The sequence below is a fragment of the Porites lutea genome, chromosome 3 (assembly GCF_958299795.1).
Source record: "Porites lutea chromosome 3, jaPorLute2.1, whole genome shotgun sequence".
Lineage (NCBI taxonomy): Eukaryota > Metazoa > Cnidaria > Anthozoa > Scleractinia > Poritidae > Porites > Porites lutea.
This window is the reverse complement of record NC_133203.1, coordinates 4,500,028-4,522,704: the sequence shown is the minus strand read 5'-3', so window position 1 is coordinate 4,522,704 and position 22,677 is coordinate 4,500,028. Positions and strand designations below refer to the sequence as shown.

Sequence of the window (22,677 nt, the reverse complement as noted above, 5' to 3'; positions counted from 1 at the left end):
AGGATGTATCTCCATTTTGTAAGGCCACCTTAGAAATCCCACTGCTTTATTTTCAATGCACAGGTACCCTTTACACTAGTGACGAATCCAGGGGAGGGACCCCGGGGGGGCCCCGGGTATCCCCTTATTTTTAGACCACACTGAGGCCCAAAGGGCTGAAAAAAAATTTTTTTGAGACAGCCCCCAGTCCCCCCCACTTATCTCAGGGTCTGGATGACCCCCCCCCCCCTCCCTCATCTGAAGGTCTGGATCTGCCACTGCTTTAAAATACAGCTGAACCGCTACTAAGCAGCCACCTATTTTAAAAGTGCTTAAAAGCTGCCACCGTCTATTAAGCGGGCATTGGAAAAAAGTCCCAAAATAATTGTAGAGAAAAATGGGAACTTACACCTCTATTAAGCAGCCACCCCATCTTCCCGCTGAATTATCTCATGCGCTCCCTCAGGAAGGGTGAACGGCGAGGCTCCATGCACAAAAAGATTCCTTGGAACTTTAAAAGGACGATAACTACTTGCCAACATCGGAAGCAAGAGTACGATGATTAGAGTAAAACAAAGCCCTGAGTTGAACCAGCTTTTAACTGTCCCAAAAAGAGTTCTCCCATTGTTGTTCGGCCATCAAACACTTAGTACACTATCTTATTGGGGCTTTATTTCAAGAATATGATGAAGAACAATAGAGTGTGAGACAAAGAGTGATGACCGATTGCAGACCAGCAATGCTGCTCCTCTGTGTATTGTTTCAAAATATTACGTGATGTTACTGCTAAAGATTATTCTAATTTATGATGAACTTCTATTGAGTGGCCAACCTCCATCAAGTGGCTACCTTCAGGGTACCAGCAAGTGGCTGCTTAACAGAGGTTCCACTGTATACAGCTATTTCGAGAAAGGTTGTCGGAAAAAATGTGCACGCGACAACCCCGAAAGGTAACATGGGATATGATCAATACACTGTTCCTAGCAACTGTAGCTGTCGAACCTAATTTTGTTGCATTCCACTAGCACTTGCGAACATATGTTCGTGGCCTCTCATGCCATTCTTTCAAATTTCTTTGGAGAAGAGGGCAGACAAAACCACCCACAATACCTTTCGGGATTGTCACATGCACTTTTTCTGACAAGTATACCCCAGCTACTAGTATAATCTTATCTCAAAAAATGTTATATTTTTTTCATCTTTCAACAACTTCAGCTCCTTCACTTATGCTGAGGAATACCATTGGTATAGCCCAATAAATATTCCTTCAATTGCTATTACACATTTACAAAACCTGAAGCAAATTTCCAAGACAACTCAATGAGTAATATTAATTATTAATCCCATGAAAAATTTTTGTAGAGTCTCATAAGATTGTTAGATTCTTGTAGGAATCTAATAACATGCCTCCTTTAGTTCAGTATTTCAAGATCTCTGCATCTCAACAACAAAAGCAGTTTTTAAAACAGCTAGGAGCCAAGTCTCAGCTCTTGTATGTAATGCTTGCTTCTTGATGGTGCAATTCCATTCCCATGTTTGAAGGTCGTTCCTATAACTGTGTGTGCATGGTGCGTGGCTATAAATGACCCATGTATATGCAGTATTTCAACTTTATCCTTCGTTGATATTTGGGCTAACTTCAGTGTAAAAACCTGTGAAGTTTTCCTTTGTTTTGAAAGCTATAATTATTTTCCTAGCCCTACCATAACTTCCTTCTTTTTGGTGAAGGATCAATTATTGTGAGGTTTTTTCATGGAGGATAAGCCCATGTTTCAATCCCCATTATCATAGAAAAAAAATTAAGCAAAATTGAACCAAGGATAAAAACCTTATGTTCAGGTGTATTTTACTTTGGTTCATTCTTAAATAGTCCACATTCCACTGTCTCAACATATGGTAGGCGATAAAATTGTCCCATAAGTAAGTAGTGCAAATGAAGTTTAACCAGCACAAGATCACAAACAGCTACAACTGTATGAGGTTATCCTTTCCCCCAAACAGAAGAAAATCTTTTCCTTCCAATGATCATATGACAAAGAGTCTGTTAGTACAAAACAATACCATTGTCCATATTCAGTCATAAATCCAGACACGCAAATAACTTTGAAAGGACGGGAGAATCATACGATGGATGATACTTGATAACAACTGACTCCACAAGTAGCCAAAGTACAGCCATCAACCTTGTTTCTGCTTGTGAGTATTCTTATTCTTGCAGATGACTCGCAAGCGACCTTTTCTCCTTACAAATTTACATCCTGAACACTTCAGCTTTAAAGCACTTCGTACTTTGTAAGTTCGCACACTCAACAACGTAAAGGCGAGTCCAGATTGTCGTACATTGCTTAAAATTCCCCTTGCGAATGAAAACATGTTGAGAGTTCAAAATGGCTACTCTGTCTCGCTCGCCCTAGTTCTCGAGACCGCGTACCTGTAACTCGTTCCCAGGGTCGCTCAGTCTCTTATTGGGATTATTAGGGGCAAATTATTAAATTAACATAACATTTGGTAATGATGTCACAAAAACGTTTTCACTTTAAATTTACTATGGGCAGATAAATATTGTCTTTTCGGCCATATGACAGAATGTTAGGAGAAATTGATACCCAGAATTCCGATGTGATCGACGTTTCCTTGGAAGATAAACCAGCAGAGGACTTGGATGAAGGCGAGGAAACAGAGGGCTTGGGGTAATTCTCCATTTTGCCTTTTTCGAACAACAATTTCATCAGCCTTTTACACTATAGATTGCTCTCAATTTTTGTTTTTGCATGCATTCTTTCCTCCATTCATTTTCCTTCGTTACTCCATTTTGAGTCACGTGATGCACTTGGCAACCATAACCTGGATCTTGGTTACCTTGCAGAACCAAACGAATCACGATCTCGGTGAAAACAAACAAAATGGCTCAACAACAGTCATATAAGCTAGCTCGATTCGCGAAATATGGGCCACCGTGTCTAACACAAGAAGAAAAAACCAAGTGTGAAAAGGGATTTGTGCTTGATTCGATTGCTGTGAGCACACTGTCTGATGATTCTGGCCGCGCGAACCCGAAAATGGCGACAGCCATTCCACCATACAATGCTCAAAAAGACAAGCATTCTAAAGGATATTTTGAAAAACCTGTTGTCAAAAAGCTATTGAGGAAGACAGAGCAGGTGAGAAGGACTTGAATTGAAATGGTTGCTTTACTTTGTAGTAGATCGGACGAGCGGAAATTGCATCTAATATGCAAGTTCCATATTCCCGTGCGAAATCTAGAACAAATTTCCACCTAACGAAAGTGCGGTGTTGATTGTTCTTGTAAATCCAGGAATGAAATCACAAATGAAAATGACTTGTTCCTTTTTAAGAAAAAAGTTATTTTTTAGTCCAAATCACTAACAAATATTGGTGATCAGTAAACCCTCTGAAGGCAAGCGGATTTTAATATGTTGAGCTGTTTTGGTCTATCATCTGCAGTGCAGTCAGAAAACAAAGTGGTATTCACGTGTACCACTACAGATAGAGCAGAATGACTTAAAGTCCTTCCCTTATTACCAGTGATCTTAATCATTGTATCAACAGCTGTACGAATCACCATTGTAGAGTGTACTGTCAAGTCTGACTAATGCAGACAACTCAGTAATTCAGACACCCCTATATCCCAGACAGCTGGTTAATCCCTAGAGCCTCCTCCCAGTCATTCTTAGAATATGTTATGCGTTTGTCCTTCACGGATGTTTGTGGGAGAGGAATGCGTGTCAAAGCCCTAAGAACTTCTGTATAGGAGGCTGTTAAGTGGAGTGGAACATTTGACTGAAACAAACTTCTATCATTTACACACTCTCGCAACGACAGGCTTACGGATAATTTTTTAGGTCCTGATGGCACAGATAACACGTTAACACTCAATAGAAAAATAAGTTCATCAAATGTAATTCCCTGTAGGCTTCAGTGGGATAATTCTTCTGTTGCACAGCATTCCAAAATAGCAAATTATTTGCAGCTAGCCATTCACATGGTACAAAACCACTATGCTGGAGAGCAAAAGTCTCAATGGGACAAGACAAACAAAAGAAATTACCGTTTAAAATTACATATACCTTTTGTTGGTCTTGTCCCTGTGCCACTTAAATTTGCTCTCCAGCTTGGATGTTTTGTACCACTTGAATGGCTTAAGCTGCAAAGGGCCCAAGGAAATTCTTGCGCTGCCTTTTAAATCAACCCTTTTTGCTATTAAGGCATTTATTCATTCTGAGAGGGTCCACAATAATGACAGTTAACTATGCACACAGACTCATCAAATAATAGTATTTTTTTACCTGATGTGCATACAGTATGTGGCTTCAGAAAATACCCCCACCAGAGATAAGAAAATCTCTTAGCACCCTACCCCCCCCCCCCTTTTCCCCATGCCCATCCTCTTAAATTTTTCATTTTCCAAACATATTCTTTTGATACATTTAGGAACCTCCAGGTGACTCCATTGCTGGAAAACAAATGGACAAATTTTACGACAAAGGAATGATGGGCACTTATATTAAGCTTCGTAACAGTGCTGGAGCTGGTAAGATATTTTGCTAAATAAAGCCCAACCTTGTTCCCAGGGTTCTCTCCTACCCAACCCTATGGAGCGAGAGAGAGAAAGCCTGGGAATGAGGTTGAAAAAAGCCCTCAAAATAGTCAAAACAGGCTACTCCCTCATTCTCTTTGGGCCCGCAGTAATTGACGCTTGCCGTTGTGGTGTCCCCACCTGTACTCCTGTGAATATAATGCATGTACACTTTTTTCTTGTAGTGTCACTTATCTTATTGTCTGGCGAAGTTAATAAAATAAAATAAAGTAAATAGCAATTGCCTGTGATGATTTTGCTTGTGACAAGAGTGCTGTATGACCCTGAGTGAGCACTCCCATGGCTTTGTGCCCATGCAACAGTGTTTTCACAGACAAGCTTCTTTTGAATTGATTTTTCCTCAAAGTTTGACTGTCAAATCAGTCAGCAAAACCCAGAAACCAGAGAATAATATTTCTGATGTTCTTTTCTGGTTTTATGTAACATGCAAGGATGCACACTCAGTGCCTCCATTTTCATGAGAAAAAGTGCTCCAACATGATGTTAAAAATATCATCTGTGATAGTGGTATAAAATCCATGAAGCCCTGTTTAGACTCTTGCTGGTCATTGTTGATCACAAATCTGCTAGCTGGATTTGTTCTCGGTAGCTCAAGTTCAAATTCTTGGCCAGGGTTGTCACTAAGATTTCAAGTTTTCAGGTAAATACAACAAGTAGGCAGGGAATCAAACAGCTAGGGAGTTTTGTTTCTATTTTACTTCTGTTTTGCTATGAAAGTAGCTGGGGGCCACATTCATAGTAGCCAGGGGAAATCCCTGGCCCTACCTCTTAATGACAGCCCGGCTTGGACATGCTTGCAAATAGCCAACTGGTTTGCCTGTGGCCAGTTGGTATTCTTAACCCCATTAAGTTTAAGTTAGATTACCATTCAAAGCAAATTTTTCTTTCTTTTCATTGGCCGAGAGCCCACCACGTGACCTGCAAATAACTGCCTACAAATAATGGTCTCCTCATGCGCAATGCCGTCCAACTGTGTTTGGCTGCAAATAATATTCTGTTCATGCGTAAAGGAAACCGTGCTTTTCTCCTTCTTGCAATCACTCTTGCGTGAAAATGGCAGATCGCTTCACTTCCTAAGGATATTCATTAAAAAAACAAACTCGGTGATCGAGTGATAAAACAATTATTGAACTCTGTTATCACAAAATATCGTGATTTGTCAGTGTCTTGCAGATCAATTATTTGCCTCAGCGCTCGGCTCGGCAAATAATTGATCTGCTTGCCACGGACAAATCACGATATTTAGCTCAACCTTGTCCAATAATATTGTTAATTACTTGTTCCAGACATTTGCTGGGCCCCACTAGCGTCAGTGCTATAAATACTGCTGAGGGTAAATAACAAAATTATTGTTAGTAATATTTTATCATTATTGTTTAAATTATATATTATCATTATTATTCTTTCAGGGCACTCAACCAGCCAAGTTGGCGGTCATGGTTTGTTCATGGAAAATATTCCTCCCCTAAATGGCTTCAATGGCTCCTTTGGTTTTCGAAGAAACACTCCTTGGCTTCGAAATCAGCCATCTGTTTTTACAGGTTTGTTCAATCATGCAAGTAACCCTTGCAAAACTTTTACAGTGTTACAATTTGCAATTGTGGCTATTAGAGTGTGAGTAAAAGTTTTAATGAAGAATATTGATCCCTGTATTCAACGGCATTACCCCTGTATCTCTTTCTCAACACAAAAGGTTGCTAGGCTATGGTCGGGCGAACGGCTTCATTTTCGTGCAATATTTGAAACACCTGGTGATATTATTTTGTGAACACCTTGAAGACTTTAAGTGTAGTAAGAGGGTAGAACTTCTCTTGACTTTCAGCTTTCATATAATTTTCAACCCAGATCATGCATACAAATATAGTTGCAATAATTTTATTTAGTACACTTTTATTTTTGTAAAATACTGTCTTATGTTCATGTATAACACCACTCTGTTTTTTTTATAAATTGGGATAAAACAGCATTGAAAGAGTGAAAAGACAGGAACCGATATGTTCTTCCCTTCTGAATATTGATCCCAGAATTGTTTATTAATTTTCTTTTCCATATTTTTCAGGAAAAATTGACAGTCGCTCACTAGTCCCTTGAGGAAATTGTAATGCTCACAAATGTCAAAGACACTGGCATCAACCTACTGGTACAGATTTAATTTTCAAGTGTGAATGAAAATGTTACTGAGTACAAGTGATGTACATAGTAATATAATGATCCTCTATGTTTGAAGTCACAGCTTCTCAAGTGTAAGTGGCATAACATTTTACAATATTGCCCCCTCTCTGGATTCATTTCTCTTATGTTAAACATAACTCCCTGTAAAGCAGTAGTCTGGCCCTTTTTATTACTTGAACAATCTTGGAGAACAACAGACTGCAAGTTTTGGAATGACTTATGTTCAAAATTAATACAGTCCAAGCTGTCAAACAGTCTTGACAGAATTGAAATTGGTAATGAAGAGTCTCCATTGCACTGAAAGGGGAGAGGCTACACTCCTGAAAATGTAGCATGCTGAAACAGGACAGGAAAGGGTGTGAGGAACTAAAAACTAAAGTTAGTATACCATGGAACATGTACAGGATTTAGTTGAGATCTTCCCAAGAACAAATCGTGGAAGGCAACAAACTGTGTACTTTAATTTTAAAGTGAAATGTCCATAAAATGTATCTGTTTTCTAATGAGAAATGCTAGGAGAATTTTGCAGGTTAACTTTCCTAGTCACAATATTGTTATTATAACATAAATGGCACTCTGTGACTTATTCATGACAAAGCTTTGTACTCCAATTTAACTTATTTTTAAATTATTATTCAGACCAAAATGGTTCTTAAAAAATTATGTTTTACCTGAAGTGTGCAAATAAAAATTTTAATGTTGTTAAAAAAATCTCTTGTGGTTTGCTTTTTTACTGAAGAATTTTTGGTTTGTCATATTCAAACTTTTACCCGTAATACAGTGTAAGTTGATCTGATAATATATTGCTTTTAAAAGATTAATATTATCAACCCAGGGTTTTGTTTTTCATTGCTTCTGAACATGAACGGAAATGCATTAAAACCAGGAGCTAAAATGGTCTCATTTCTTGATAAATTTAAAATATCAGTTTTATTGAGTGTTGTCTTCATTTTGTTACAAAGTTTAGAAATTTCAAATCGAAGCACTGACATATGCATAAAAAACTATACATGCTAATTTTTAAGCTTTACCTTGCCAGTCAACCTGATTACCTGCACCTTCCAGCACTATTAGTAGTATAAAATAATTTACTTCATAAAATTAGTCCCACAATATAATATTATAAAATGATTTGTCATAATGTCGTTACATTTTGGTACACATTTTCATACTGTACACTGCATGGTTAAAAACTACAACATATCACACTATCAGTTCAGCCCTTTCATGCAGATTTAAACTAAAATGTCTTTCAAATAAAATATTAAAATAAAGTTTGAATTTGCGTGCTTGAATAGTGAATATATGGAAAACCACTTTCAAGTAAAGGAAATTACTACAAAAGAGAGCGCAACATTTCAAAATAAAGGAAATTAACACGACTTTTACAAACATTCCGCTTAAATTAATGCAAATGTTTGAAATTCATGTTAATTTCCTCTAATAGGGTAGTAACTGTTATTCAAACTAAATCTGTAACTTAGACCACCTCAAAATAACCCATTTTACCAAATTCTTTCCACCACTTCTACAAAAAAATGCATGGAACAAATTAGGTGGACTTCTGTTTTTAATATTAAGGATTAAAGATTTGGATCACCAGATCTGTTTCTGGATGCATAGGTTCTTTAAAGCACATAAAAGTTTTCTAGTCTGGACTAAAATATACCTTCTTGAAACTGCCAACAGAAGAGGGCTTAGTCAAATATTAATGAGACAAATCATTCAGAAGGCAGTTGTGTTGAATACTGACAGAACACTGTCTAATAACCAACTTTAAGTCTTTGGTTGGATCTAACACAACATAAAATCACCTTAGCAAACTGTCATTCTTAACTACTCAGTTACAATGTTAATGTATCATTTATTTATATAATAATGAAGCAACAATTACTTAAAAATAATTTACTAAGTTGTGTTGTTCAGTGATTTATGCATGGAATTTTTTTGTACTGTACAATATCGTCATCAGTTAGCAAAAACACGTTTCAATAGCTATGGCAATGGCTCTACAGTGCAGCTGGTTTTCTAATCAGTCTCTTAATAATGGTAATAGGACTAAGTGAACTCCAATTCGGTCTGTAATCATACGAGTGATTAACAAAACTGGGTGACCACATAGCGAGAATCTGATTTGTTTAATCACGAGTATGATTACAGACCGAATTGAATGACAGGAAGTTCTGTTACCAATAAATCATGACTACAACAAAATTTGGGCGCTTTGGGTGCTGAGCGCCATTTGCCATGAAATGAGCAGCTGTTACCTTAAGTTCAGATTGTTCAAATTTTCTTTACTGCTGGCTTTGATTCTGGCCAACCAAGACAATGTCAAAGTATCATAACGATTCCTTATTTTTTATATCCTTTAGAACAAAAGTACAATTATGAGCAATTTCATTGTTTAGATCTCGACTTGTGGTTGGCTAATTTCAAAATTTGTGTCAAAATTTTGTCTGGGTGGCCTCAGTTCGTGTGGTCGCACTGTAATAATAATACAACACCAATACATGCCTTTTTTTTGTCCCATTTCCCCACCCCGGCATAAGCACATGTACCTTTCCCTTGAGACTGACTAGAAAGAGACAGCTCACATGATCACAGAATAGGAAACATCCTTAGCATAGCAACATAGTAAGAGAGATTTAGAGTCACATAATTTTATGGCAAAAGGCAAACGTGAGATTCAAGTTCAGAAATTTTCAAAATAGGAAATGAGCAGACGAAAACAGCTCAAAACAATGTTTTTGTCTGCTCATTTTCCTATTTCTTAAGTGTAGAACTGGCGCGAATCTACCGATTTCCATGTAGTTATAAGGAACAGTAATGACAGGTAAAAGGAAAACTTGGTCACATGGTCAGCATGCAAAGAAAGTAGGTCCGATGGCCCAGGGCTAGTGGATTTTGCTCTTGGGCTAGTGAATTCTGTTTTTAACTTGCCCGACAGGCAAGTCATGTTTTTTGAGGAATTCGAATAACAGAAGAACTGTAAAATCAATTCTGCTAGTCAAAAGGTTTTTCGGGCTAGTTGAAATGATGTCTGGGCTAGTAAATGCTAGCTTCAGCTTGCCCGAATGGCAAGCTGTAAAAATGATTTTCTTTGCACCCTGCATGGTACAAACTCATGTTTGCCATTTGTCATTTGCCCTGAACACGACTGTAAAAAACATCTCAAATAATTATTATTGTAACTTAGAAAATAGACATAGCACTTCCTGTGACGCCTCTTGATTGACATAACTCGAGGTACCTTTCTTCCTCGTGGAGAGAGTTCAACAAAGTGTTCATGTCATTCACCACCATGTTGTTATTTCCAACAAATTCTGACACCCCGCCATTTTCAGTTGATAATAAACCCAGCCCTGCAACCATTGCATCTTCATAATTCATCATGTCATACTGGCTTTTCTCTCCTGAATGTTCCACTGGAATGTGGCTAGTGCCACTTTCTGATGGTGTGTGGTTGAGGCCATTCTGCATCATGGGAGCTTGCTGCTGTCCTCCAGATCTGTACCTAGGAAGAGGCCAGTACCCTCTCTGGGGAATCCTTGGGGCCGGAGCACCATTGGCATCTGATGGCGCAAACTTGCCTTGATGCCCATGGTTTGAGGGATTTGGTTGATGTGGGGTAAACGGCTGTGGTCGATGATGGATTGTAGTCTGTGATGTAGGGGGGTGTGGCAGTGGAGGCTGGGTGGCATGTTCTTCAGGATACGGAAAGTGACACAGTCTTTGTGTCTGTTGTGGAAGCGGATATGGCACAGTTGATTCAACCTGCCCCTCCTCTTGAGGATTTAAATAGGCATCAAATTCTTGTGGATCCAAGTCACCACACATCAGTCCAGTTTCACTCACATTTGGTATTGCTGCTACCCTGTTACTAGCACCAGTTGGAGGTTCAATTCGAGTCAGGGCTGCCCTTGCTTGTCTAATAGGCTCACTGCTACGGCGTACCTCACCTTTGCCACTGTTTTGGAGATAACTTCCAGAGCTATCAGCCTCACAAATGACAGTGTCACTTTTTCTCCTACTTGCAGCATCAGCACACACAGTTCGCTGTGGTAACAAACTAGATGGAGGCAGGATTTTGTGAAACATAGGGCTTCTTATAACTGCCAGATTTGACTGACTTCCATAACCACTGCTGTTACGGCTTAACCTGTTGTATGGAGCACTTTGGTTACTGCATGTACTAGTCTCACTAGTTCGTCGGAGGACATCATCACTGGTGTCTAGTGAGTTCAAGTGTGGTGGCCTGCACTGTAGAGGCAATGGAAGAACAGCTCCATTGGGATAATGAGGAATAACCTCTTGGGGTTGAATACTGGTGCTTGGAAAGGGGCTTGCGCGGCTGGACCTGCGACTCCCATAAGAGGACCAACCACTTTCTTGGCTAGATCTCCTGCTGGAGTCACCATTCAATTCCACTGATAAGTGACTTCCTTCACTAGATCTGCGTGATGACTGACTCATCCTGCGGTGAACATCGTTCACCCATGATGCCACATCCCTTTTGTGAACATCAAGCTTTGGAAGAGTGACTCCCTGGTGTGGTGGTCTGATATCAACCGACTGCACTGTTGAGACTGCACCACCATCATTTGACTCCCATTCTCCTTCCAGAATGTCAGGAAGTTGGCTCACAAATGGAGGACTCCTTGGCGATAAGCCTATTGTAGACTGACCAGTAGCACTTCTTGGACTGCCTTGGCTTGAAGGAATATCCAGACCTCCTGGAATTCTATCACAACTGGATGAAACTGTGTCCCCATCAAAACTGCTACCTACAAGTGTCTGGGAGCAACTTCCACCTTGATAAACACTGCCAACCACACTGGATCCATCTCTGCCTGGGGACGAAGGTTCTTGAGGCTGATCAGTTGTAGCACTGGATGGTGATTGGGCACTCTGTGTAACAGTGGCCATGGTGGGGCCTTGTCCTTTGTCAGGAGGCACACTCCCTTTCTTGTCAGGATTTGAAGAAGGCTTTTCTCTGCCTCCTTCTGCCTTAAGCTGTGTTTAAAATTAAAATTATAATGTTGTTGTAAGTCAGACAATCAAGCAAATCTAACCTGCACATTCTATAACAGCTGAAGAAATTTTTAGCAGCTGTTGCCTTCAGCTACATCCTGTGCACGACACTTATTGCGTATGAGCCACCATAATGACGTTTATTTAAAAGGGGGCTCAGTCCCCAACGCTCTTGCATATAACCAAGGCTAGCACCTGAATTTTGATGGTTAATTTGTGAGAGAAATAAAAGGTAAATTTAGCCAAGCCAAAAAGCAGAGCTCCCACATAAGACTAACTGGTTACTTGATACAATAACACAAAAATGTTTATGTTACAACTATTTTTAAATTATAAACACCATGATATTAAATTATAAAGTTAACATAATATAAAAGGTTATTTTCTGTTACGGTGAAGGAATTTGATAGCCACAGCTGCTGTTACATGTGTAGCTACATCTTGTGATAAAAATCAACCTTGATACTCCCATGTGGCACACGTGAAGTTCGATGTATGAATCAAAGTCGCTCTTCTACAAGCTCAGTCGAATGGAATGGCAGAGTCAACCCAAATACAAAAGTGCCGTTCCTAATTGATTCATACGTCGAACAGCCGGGCCTTAAAGTTCATCCAAGGCCACCCCCTTACTTTTAAAAGTTTATAACAAGATAAAAACAACACAAAATCAATATTATTATCAGCTGACTGCAACACCGAAAATAGGTTGATAAAACAAGCGCTATTGATCTCAAAATTTAATAAAGAAACACTGTAAAACTAAACATTAAATGAAGTCAAAATTTGCTCAAACTTGACATACCTTTTTGATGGCCTGTTCTCCATGCACTGTCTTGGTGTGTTTTCTCAGAGAGCTGGGATCAGTGTAACGTTTCGGACAGCCTGGTACTTTACAGACATAGGGTTTCTAAAAGAAAGGTTTTAACGTTTTTAGAAGTTGTCTTTCTTCCGAACTTAAGGACACTTGTGACGTTTTGGACAAAATTAAGCCTTTCACTTCAGTGGCTTTTCTTGGTATAAGGAAACATATACTGCAGAACATTTTTCCAATGATTTCAACTTTGTTTGCCAGAAAGTAAGTGGGCAAGAAACATCCATTTTATTGCCAAAGTACCTGTCCCTTCCCCTCCCCATAGTTCTATGTTGTGGAACCTGCAAATCATGCCAAAAAATAATCTTTTAAAATGATTGAGTTACTGGCTTCCCTTTAGAAAGTAACTTCACTTCAAAAAAATCAACAAAAATTTTCTAATTTAATATTCCTAGTTAAAATTTCATGCTAATCCTACTTTGAACAACCAGGCCTTGGTCTATTTGAAGTAATAAGGTACCACAGCATTATATTGCTAATGAAATTGCGTATGAAATTATTATAATAATTATATTAAAATAGTGTACATGAACCACATTACTGCAGCTTGGCATTTTAAAGGAGCTATGTCATGAGGAAATTGCTGTTTTAAAGGTCATTTCTGTGCTTGTGTATCTTTGCTCAGTACCTTGTTTTACCCACACCCAAATTTAATGCTCCTGTAAAGTTACAAAGATATCAAACAAATTTGGTGACATAGCATTGAAACTTCAAAACATTGGCCTAACCTTTGATCAAGTTTCAATCCATGCCCTTTATTGTCATCCTTTGCAACGGTAAATGGGAAACGGTTTCAATAATGCCTAAATATAGTCTTAGGGCGTTTTCCATTTGTCAGAACTGGCCAGCAAGACCATTACCGGACCGGTTATTTTGACAATGAAATCGGCTTTTTCCAAGGGTTTTTGCTGAAGAACCATCTCCTTCCTGCACACTGTTTAGGATTTGACTGATCTGGCTGGATAGTTTTGATTAATAGTGAAAGTCTCATTACGAAGGGAAGAGTCTGGCCGGTCAGTTCTGACAAATGGAAAGTACCCTTAAAAAACAAAAATGGACCTATATTTTTGGATTTTAACAATTTGATGCTAAGACTGAGTGTGACATAACCCCTTTGAATTGTTCAACAAAAGATACCTGAGGGGCAAAACTATTATTAGCACTCACCACTGAGGAGTGGGTCCGGTTTTGGTGTTTAGCTCTGTCGGATGCATTGGAGAACGCCTTATTGCAGCCTTCCACTTCACACACATAAGGACGTTCTCCTGTGTGAGACCGGAGATGAGTCTTGAGGTTCTCGAGTCGTGAGTAGGCTTTTGAGCATCCCTCGTACTATAAAGGTAGATGATTTATCATTATTAGACTGTTCATAGCCTGTTGGGATAGAGCACCTACCCCTCTCGGGAATGAGTATCAAATCTACTTAGGGGGTAAGGGATAGTTTAGGAGGAGATGACAGGTGCTCTATTTTCCTCACCTCCCTCCCCCCAAGCCATTAACCCAGACCCCTAGCTCCTTGGTACATTCCAAACCAAGATGGCACCCCTTTAAGGTAAGTGCTCTCGACAATCTTACAGAAAAATACGGGACTGTGAACAGTCTAAAATCAAATAAGAAATAAAAATTATATTAATTGATTCAGATTAAATGAAGATACATATTAAAAAAAAAGTTGGCAAAACAAGTTTACAATGCAATGTTACCATGTCACCATGACATGGTTTTCAAGTCACAAAATAAACAATTAGTGGTGGCGAATGGTAAAATCCAAGACTCGCTGAGACGCCGAGATCCTAGTTAGAAATCTGAGCCCGAGACTCTTTGGTGAAAAAGTTTCGAGACTCAAAAAAAGTAAAAGCAAACCATGAAAAAACGAGACTTCGAGACTTGTCAAAAACGCTTCCGAGATTTCGAGATCCTGCCAAAATTTTCCGAGACCCACATTTTTCGAGGTACCATTCGCCGCCAAATGATAAAAGTTAACAAGTAACATATTTAGTCCTAATCACCATGCAAGCATACTTAAAATGCCAAGAAATTATGTTAATAGCCTATTTTACAGTTACAGTGAATTGAATAGAGGGAAACAAGGCTGGAGTCGACCTTGAGTGCTTTAATTACCATTTGTATGGAAAACTTGCAAATTCCGGGGAGAATTCAAATGAAATGGTTCATCCCTGTGGAAATTTTCCCGAAAAAAAGTAATACCTTTAGAGGTATTACCTTTTTCCCGTTCTTACCAAAATGACCAAAATTTCCTGTACCATTTGTTTGGATTACCAGTGCCAGGCTTCATGTTCAGAGAAAGTGAAAAATTTTGTATATGGTAGGACTCAATCCCGTTCCTGTTTTCAGTGCCAAAAAAAATACCAGTACCATTTGACAGAAATTTTTCACCGAAATGTCCATACAAATGGTGAGCACTCCTTGTTTTCATTGATACAGCTCTTCCTGTTAATTTCTCATATAAATGAAGTTGTCCTTATGCTAACTAGTACTAGTCTATTATGAGTATTGTTCACTAACTTTGAAACTTTCTTTGGTTAACATAAGCTGTCTTTCTCTATTTGATTATAATTATAATGTAGCTTACATTGCATTTATGTGGTTTTTCGCCAGTGTGCCTTCGCATATGTACAACCAGCATGTACTGGGCTTTGAAGGGTTTCCGTTCCCTTGTGCAGCCCTCCCAGTAACAGGTAAAGTCCTTGCGATCCTTCTTGATGTGATCATTGTTGACATGTCGAACAAGCTCATCTTGTGTTTCACACTGATTACAGCACTCTTTCCAGTGACATACGAGGTCTTGTTCTTCCTGCTCAGGGGGGTTATCATCTGCCTCGTTGTCTGAGCCTTCCTGCTGTAAATGTACAAATTCAAGTTCTGTAAACCTTTGCCCCTTTTCTATTTTATCAATATGATTTTGCACTGTTTACTTAATAAATTTAAAACCCTTTAGGTCCACCGAGTGACCAACGTCAATGGTCTCCTAACAATATCAATCCATAACCAAGACAAAAGGTTATGAGAAAATAAATTGTCCTGAAAAACAAAATGCTTTAATTTGATCTTTTAGCAAATTCTCTCATTTGACAACAGTACTTAAATTCTCGAAGGATTAATGCACAGAGTTTAAACTACAAACATCTGTTATTAACAGTGGTGGATCCAGGGGAGGGCCCCCCTTATTTTTAGACCAAACTGAATTTTTTGGAGACCCCCCCCCCACTTTTCTAAGGGTCTGGATGACTGCCCCCCACCCCCCCGCCTTTATCTCAAGGTCTCAATCTGATCTGGCACTGATTAATGACCTTTAATTTTACTTACAACACAATGTATGTCACATTAATTTTTTTAATCTGTGGAGGATTCATTGTCTATAGCAGCTTATCAAAAAAAAGACTATTGTTAGCATGGGACATTCTTTATCTACAGTAGATAATCAGATTGCACTGATGGCCACATGGCTATAAAGTTAACCTTAGCCTTTATTAACTACATTAGTAATCCCTCATTATAAGCCAGTGTAGTGGAGGGATATGTACAAGCTATATGGGTATGTGAGCTGTTTAGGGTGGGGTTTTCAAAGACATAAGCTAGTCTGCAATAGATCAGTGGTATAAAGATAAGAAAAAATTATCATGACACTCACTTTGGAATAGGGTTATGCAAAAATGCAGCCAAATTTGCATGGTGTAGGCTAAGGGTTTTAGCAGGGCCACATTTGCACACACCTACCCACGCAAACTAAAAATCATAAATAAGCTTCCCCCATCCAGGAATGTCATTGTTTAGGCAACAAAAACAAAAATGCTTAACTGCTGTGTCTCAAACCACAAACTGAGGTAATTAAGAAAAGCCATCAGCAGGGAACTACAGTAAGAATAATTTAACCCTTCAATGCCTAAATATGAAAATGGAAATTCTCTTGGTACCCCTATAGGGTTTCTATGGATTAGTGGTGGGGTGAAGTTATTGAAGTATCAACTCATTACACCAGTACAGTATGTTGTGTGATCATGTCCTTAATTCTCGTGACCACACTGTTTACAAAGCGTTGATATTACAAGGAGAAATTGGATGCTGATGATGGGTCAAGGAGCAATAGGCTACCCCTCCTAGAACTTAAAGAATTTTAAAAGAAGTATTAAAAAGGCAGTGAAACATTATAGCCTCAGTAAAACTCAGTCTGACGCCAGTGTCTCTGTTGACATGTCTTTCCTGTAAATCACTTCCTAGATTATCCTTTGTTTTTAATCCATTTTCAATTACCACAGTTATAAGTACTATTTGTTTGGCCTTTTTGGGAGTGCAGCAAAGGTGTGCTAATCTCCAAATGTTTGGCAAATAAAACACAGTCACAATAGAAGGAAAGAAAAATAGCAGAAAGATTTAAATTGCTTTGTCTATATAAACAGCACGTTCATCAATAGAAAACTGTATTGCTAATTAAAATGATCCAATCCACTAGTAACTGATTACTTTAAACATTTAAAATCTCTGTTTAACTACACTGGATGCCATTTGAATTACAGTGGGTTTCAAAAGGTAACCAGAAGGATGATGATGTTCATGAGAGTTTGCCCACAATTATTGTTTCAACAATGTTTGGAATGTTCTCAAATGTATAATCCAGATCTCTCAGTAAACACATGGGCTGTTACAGTACTCTAGAACTAACTTGCTCTATCCCGGTAAGAATAATAAGGGTGCGTGCAGTGTGTGTCCGTTCATAAAATATGAGGCCTCCATATGGGAAAGTGGCCAAATGAGAATTAACTCTCTGGCTTCTACTAATTTTCCAGAGGCATTTTCTACACACAGTATTTAATTCATTTCTTAAGTCACGGACAACAAAATATAGCCCGTTGATGAGCACATTTTATCTTGCACTTCCATATCTGTTTAACTCTCTCCCCTTTAGATGTTCTATTTTTAAAACGGTCCTGTTCTGGGAAGATTAGAAATTAAATTTTGCATGTCACTTTATCACTACAGCTGTATAGTATAGGGGTTTTGGCTAGGTTGGAAAAAATAAACATCCAGCTATTTTTTTGCACCCATCTGCATACTGAAAACATTCACTTTGATAGCCTTAACAAGTCATCTGCCTAGACATTGATAGCCTAGAGTTATGAATCATAATTTTGTCCCAGACAAAATATTTTATTAATTCTATTTTTGTTCAGGGGGCTTCAAAATGACCGAAACATGTAACTTAAAATAACTTTTCAGTTTCCCTTAAGCTTTAAAGGTAACTCCAAAAAGTGGTTATAGGGTATAAATTTTAAAGACATGATAAGCTGTGAATGAAACAATTAACATATGTTATAGTACTGAAAAAAGTTGAAATAATAGAACACACTTGCTTATTACTTTTTAAATGACCCCAAAGCTAAATTTAAATCTTTTAACATTTTTGAAATGCAACAAGCTATTCTTTACTGAAACAAAGATATAATATTTCCAGCTGTCACTTTCTCTCCACTCAGAAGTAATCTGCCGGAGGCAAGTCACCAAAACATTAAAATGGCATTACCAGTTATACCTCGATATGTGTTTATTGCTGGATAGATAGTTACTTTGCCTGAAAAAATTATTGAATGCTTTCAAATAATAATTTATTTGTTTACTGCCAAGTTTGTAATGCAAATTGCGAAGTTGTTTTGGTAAAAACTGTGGCATTCATATATGAAAATGGTGCTGCATCGATTTTCTGACAGAAAGACCCTGTTGAACAAAGCAAGATGCTGCAATTAAGGGGATCTTCTATTGGTTTTGTGGGAATATGGAAATAAACACTTCCTCCTAACTTTTGAGTTTTGCAGGAATGGGAGACTGTTGATTTAAGGGAACTTGTCCAAAGAACCATTTCTAAGAAACAAGGAAGCAACTTGTTTTAGGTAACAAGGGAACTTCAGGGGTAGATACAGAAAATTCAGAAAGGGAAGAAACACTTGCCAGTTATTTATGTTACTCGTTATTCTCTAAAAATAATACAAAATTCTGCAGAAAAGGGGGGGGGGGGAGGGGGGGGGCTGCACTCCCCTTAAGAACCACCCCTTAATCTACCCCCTTCTTAGCAAACATGACTCCCACCATTCAATTCCTAGGAAGTCCCCCTTAACTGACACAGATCCTGTCAGTATTTGTAAACAAAATTAATAGCACAAGTATTAATTAAAAGGCAGCATATATTTCTAGAAATAACTATGCTCCTACCTTCACTTCTGAAGTGCCAGGGGATGTTGTGGAGTCTAAGGGACAAATGTCCATGCTCTCCTCTTTGCAACTGGCACTTTCTGGTTCTTTATTGTTGGTCATTTTGGGAGACTCTGCACAACTTGTGTTCTCCTGAGTCTCCTCCTTTGTCCCCTCTGCACCGGTCGTCGAACTAGGGAGGGCATCTTGCATGGAAGATGGTGAAAGTATTCGAGGTGGGGCAATTGGTGGAGTCGTAATCAGCACATTTCTAGCAATGGGATAGCGAGCTTGTCGTGAGCCAGGGGAGGTGCAAAATGCTATAGGGCTCAAATGACCAAAGGAACCTGCTGAAGACACTCTGGTTGGCCCCAGGTACCCTGAAAGTGAATCAGGTGAGCCCCTTATTAATGCATTTAAGTCAATGGACTCCACAGATGAGGCTGTGCTAGATAGTGGTCGCTTTCTAGTCATTCTTGCTGATGGCCGTGGGCTCTGAAAACTGGAATGTGGAAGGTCAATAACTGTTGATCTTAGTGACGACGTTGCAGTGGATGGTGGTCCTCCGCAATCTGATCCTGGGTTCCGATGGATAAAGGCCAAGTAATCTGATGGTATGATTGGTTTTACAAATGGCTGATAACCAGGCGGCCATTCTGCTTTGGGACGTGCAATTTCCGAATCTGTGTGTCTCCTTTCCCGTGAAATTGGCATGGGAGGGGCAACTCCTTGCAGCGGTGGAGGATGTGCATAAAATCCATCTGAGGGATGATACGGATAATGGTGATACGAAGAATGCGGATGGGGCACTGGGGATATATGAGATGGCAACACAGGGCTTGGGGAGTTATGCCAGTGTGGCACCCGTCCAGGGTAGTAGTGGTTTCCATGAGGTGGGGGACCAGGGATAGCAGGGGGAGGGTGGTGATGAGGCGTATAGCGCAGTTCATAAGGGTAGTATTCAGGATACCCTGATGAATGAAAAACATGGTTTGCACTCCACTGCAATTGCTGACCATGCCTGTGGTTGTAAGGGTGGTAACCATGGGCTCTCCTGCCGTCATTAGAAGAGGTCCCATGTGATGGTATGTGGCTCATATCAAAAGATGTTTGGGTTTCTCGATCATGTGCCCGACTTGCGGAATGTATCTCCGGCTTGGAATCTTCCATTCTGCCAAAAAGGCAGTCTAAACAACTCTCAAAAGGCAGTCTGAACTTTATCCAATAAAATAAAATATGACCTTGGTTTTTCTGTTCTGTCTACAGTGCTACACGCTTTTCCCCTAAACTTTAAATCACCCGAACGTTTTGGAAAGATTTATGGTTAGCGGGATCGGTAGTCGTCGCAAAAAAGAATATATCACTCAGATGAGCGCATGACTCAAAGCCTTATCCAGCAGTTCATTATCCCACTTGTGAATTTAGTAGTTCACTGTAGTTGATAAGCTGGCCGCTCTGTCATAGCGACTTGTTTGTTGCATGGCTATTGACAATCCAAACCTACAAAGAAATATTGTAACATGGTTATATTTACCGAAGTCGCTGATTACTTACATACTTGGCAGGATTGGACGAAAAAACGACAACATTTTCAAAGAGGAAAGGTAGTATTCATGCAGACAAAAAGCGAAACAATGCGTGCGACGAGCACTAACCTTGAACTCACCGCGTCTGTAAAAAGTGCGCGCTCAGATTAAGTATGGATGTCGTCGTATAAATGAAGAAAAGCAGTTTATCAACGGTGAATGAACTGCGTAACTGCCACTGTACTCGAGTCTTGAAAATAATTTCTTTGGGTCACGAAAAATCCGGGAAGGATAATTCCTTCAATGCATTCCCTGTTAGTTCGTAAGAGTTAAGTCAGTATCGGTTGTCTATAACCGCAGGAGTGCATGGGGCAGGAAATCAGCGTTTTTTCACGAGAACCTTCAGAGTTTGACAGCTCTTTGAATCACCTTATTGGTTTTGGCTCATACAAAGGCTATTCAAACAGATTTGAACCAATCTGCTGGGCGAAATTCCGCAACACGAGACCCTAACAGGTCAAGTTGTCATTTGAGCTCTTACGATGACGCCCTCAAGTTCACAGATAACGACGAAATCAACACTGGTCAATAAGATGTTTATTACTATAAACATTGCCTGCCAATGCGATGGACATTCCCTTTATTTAAGCTCGGAAGGTCAGGAATTTCGACCCGTTACGTCAATACACTAGCTCGAGTTTTCATTTCGTAGTCTGAAAGTTTCTGTTGACTTTCTTCATAAACCTGTACCGCGGTATCAGTGTTATGTGACCAGATGTGAGGTGATAGCGTAGCAATGTAATTTGCTATAATCCCGGCGATGTTATGAGGGTTTTATAAAAAAAAAAGCACCCATCATATTGTGTTGAGAAAACAAACACTTGATTTAAACATTGTGGTTGCTTTGATTTAAAAATAGGTTTGACGGCGAATTTCTTTTTCAGCGTTTTTAACGTACAGTATATCAAATCTACCGATTTTTTTTATTTTCCCTGGTAGTTTTGGAGAGAAAAGTAATTACTGATTTCCATAGAACTCGAGGTCGCTGTTTCACTGTGCCAGTGCTCACAAATTGGCTTTTTGCTGCGATTCTTTAGTGGGTATCAGATGCCGTTTAAATATTCCGCGCGTTTCGTCATTAAGCCACTTGAAAGACACCGTAGAATGCGCTTCCCACATTGCTTCCTGTTGAAAGAGGCAAGATGATCTTCTTCAGTTGCAGATTTCTTGATGTCCCCCAGATCTTGTCTCTCTAGATTAGCCACAAAAAAAACCTCACTAAAGTTGGGAGGAAATGATACAGTCGCAATCGGAACATTTAAAAGAATCCGCCCAAAAAAAAAACTTTTACAGGAAGTCACGATAGTTGAAATACATAGTAAATACATCACGTTGTTTGAGGACGACTAATACGTCTCCTTTCCTGTCCTTTGTCAGGTCATGAAAGGTAGTTCAGGCAGCGTATCGAGCCACGTTGACATATCGACCCATTCACGGGTGTGGCCTACAGTGTTTCTCGCTGAAATTATTCTGATTATTCGAGGAATTAGACGGTAAAAAGATTACTTTCTCTCTAACCAAAGCAATGCTGCTCGGACTGAAAGAGCCTGAGGATCGGAAATATTGCTTATTTCAATGAAACGTCCCTAAAGACATAAAAAGATGATCAGACATATGGCGTGATCGCAGGCTATAAACTCCCCCCTTAAAGACGAACTGGCTATTTGACCGGCACCACAGCATTACTGTTTCAACGGAAACAAATTGAGAATGGCAGGAAGGTTTCCAGGTCAATGTAGAGGTGTACATGAGAGGGAGTTCACCGTACTCGTCTCCCTCTTTATAGTACGATATGCCCCGGCGGAGGGGGGGCGGGGACTCCCATTTGATCAAGACGGGGATGCTCAACGGGAAAATTTAAAATTGCTGTAAACCAGATGTTTTTAAAAACGTGTGTGAAAAAGATCATGTCGAGGGCTTTAGCCGATTGCTAGAAAGAAGGATTTGATAAAAATGTTTTTAGGCGTTCTTGTTAGCGGTTTTGTTAACATTTTGGTCTACTTAAACAAATAAGCGAATAATTTTGAAACCGCTAGATAGATTTTTTTAAAAAAATTGAGATTATCGAGATTAACAGTCGACCTTAGAGTTCCAAAATTATTGATATCTTGTAAGGCAGTAAAATAAGGGCTACAATTCACTAATTTTTTTTGTCGGAAATTTCGTGTTTACAAGTGAGAGTTATTCAGGGGTATTGTCTCCAAGTTTCATGTTTTCGT

General features: G+C 39.2%; 2 protein-coding genes across 3 annotated transcripts in view; one reads left to right on the top strand and one right to left on the bottom strand.

The window, feature by feature from the left end:
• Nucleotides 1-2,822: 2,822 nt before the first annotated feature.
• Nucleotides 2,823-22,677, top strand: part of LOC140930242 (sperm microtubule associated protein 1-like) — a 182,946-nt gene continuing 163,091 nt past the window's right edge. The window contains exons 1-4 of one of the 2 annotated variants that reach the window (XM_073379918.1): nt 2,823-3,140; nt 4,432-4,531; nt 6,007-6,138; nt 6,657-6,736. In XM_073379918.1, the coding sequence (XP_073236019.1) occupies nt 2,883-3,140; nt 4,432-4,531; nt 6,007-6,138; nt 6,657-6,688 (522 nt within the window). In that variant the 5' untranslated portion in view covers nt 2,823-2,882 and the 3' untranslated portion in view covers nt 6,689-6,736. Of the gene's footprint in view, nt 3,141-4,431; nt 4,532-6,006; nt 6,139-6,656; nt 7,481-22,677 lie in introns of those variants that run through there. The other variant, XM_073379917.1, reaches the window with a different exon arrangement.
• Nucleotides 7,673-20,296, bottom strand: LOC140930237 (uncharacterized). The gene is made up of 5 exons (XM_073379906.1): nt 18,894-20,296; nt 15,265-15,531; nt 13,839-14,003; nt 12,603-12,707; nt 7,673-11,782 (listed from the first exon to the last, which is right to left on the bottom strand). Exons 1-5 carry the CDS (start codon nt 20,040-20,042, stop codon nt 9,962-9,964), a joined length of 3,507 nt encoding a protein of 1,168 aa, XP_073236007.1. The 5' UTR covers nt 20,043-20,296; the 3' UTR covers nt 7,673-9,961.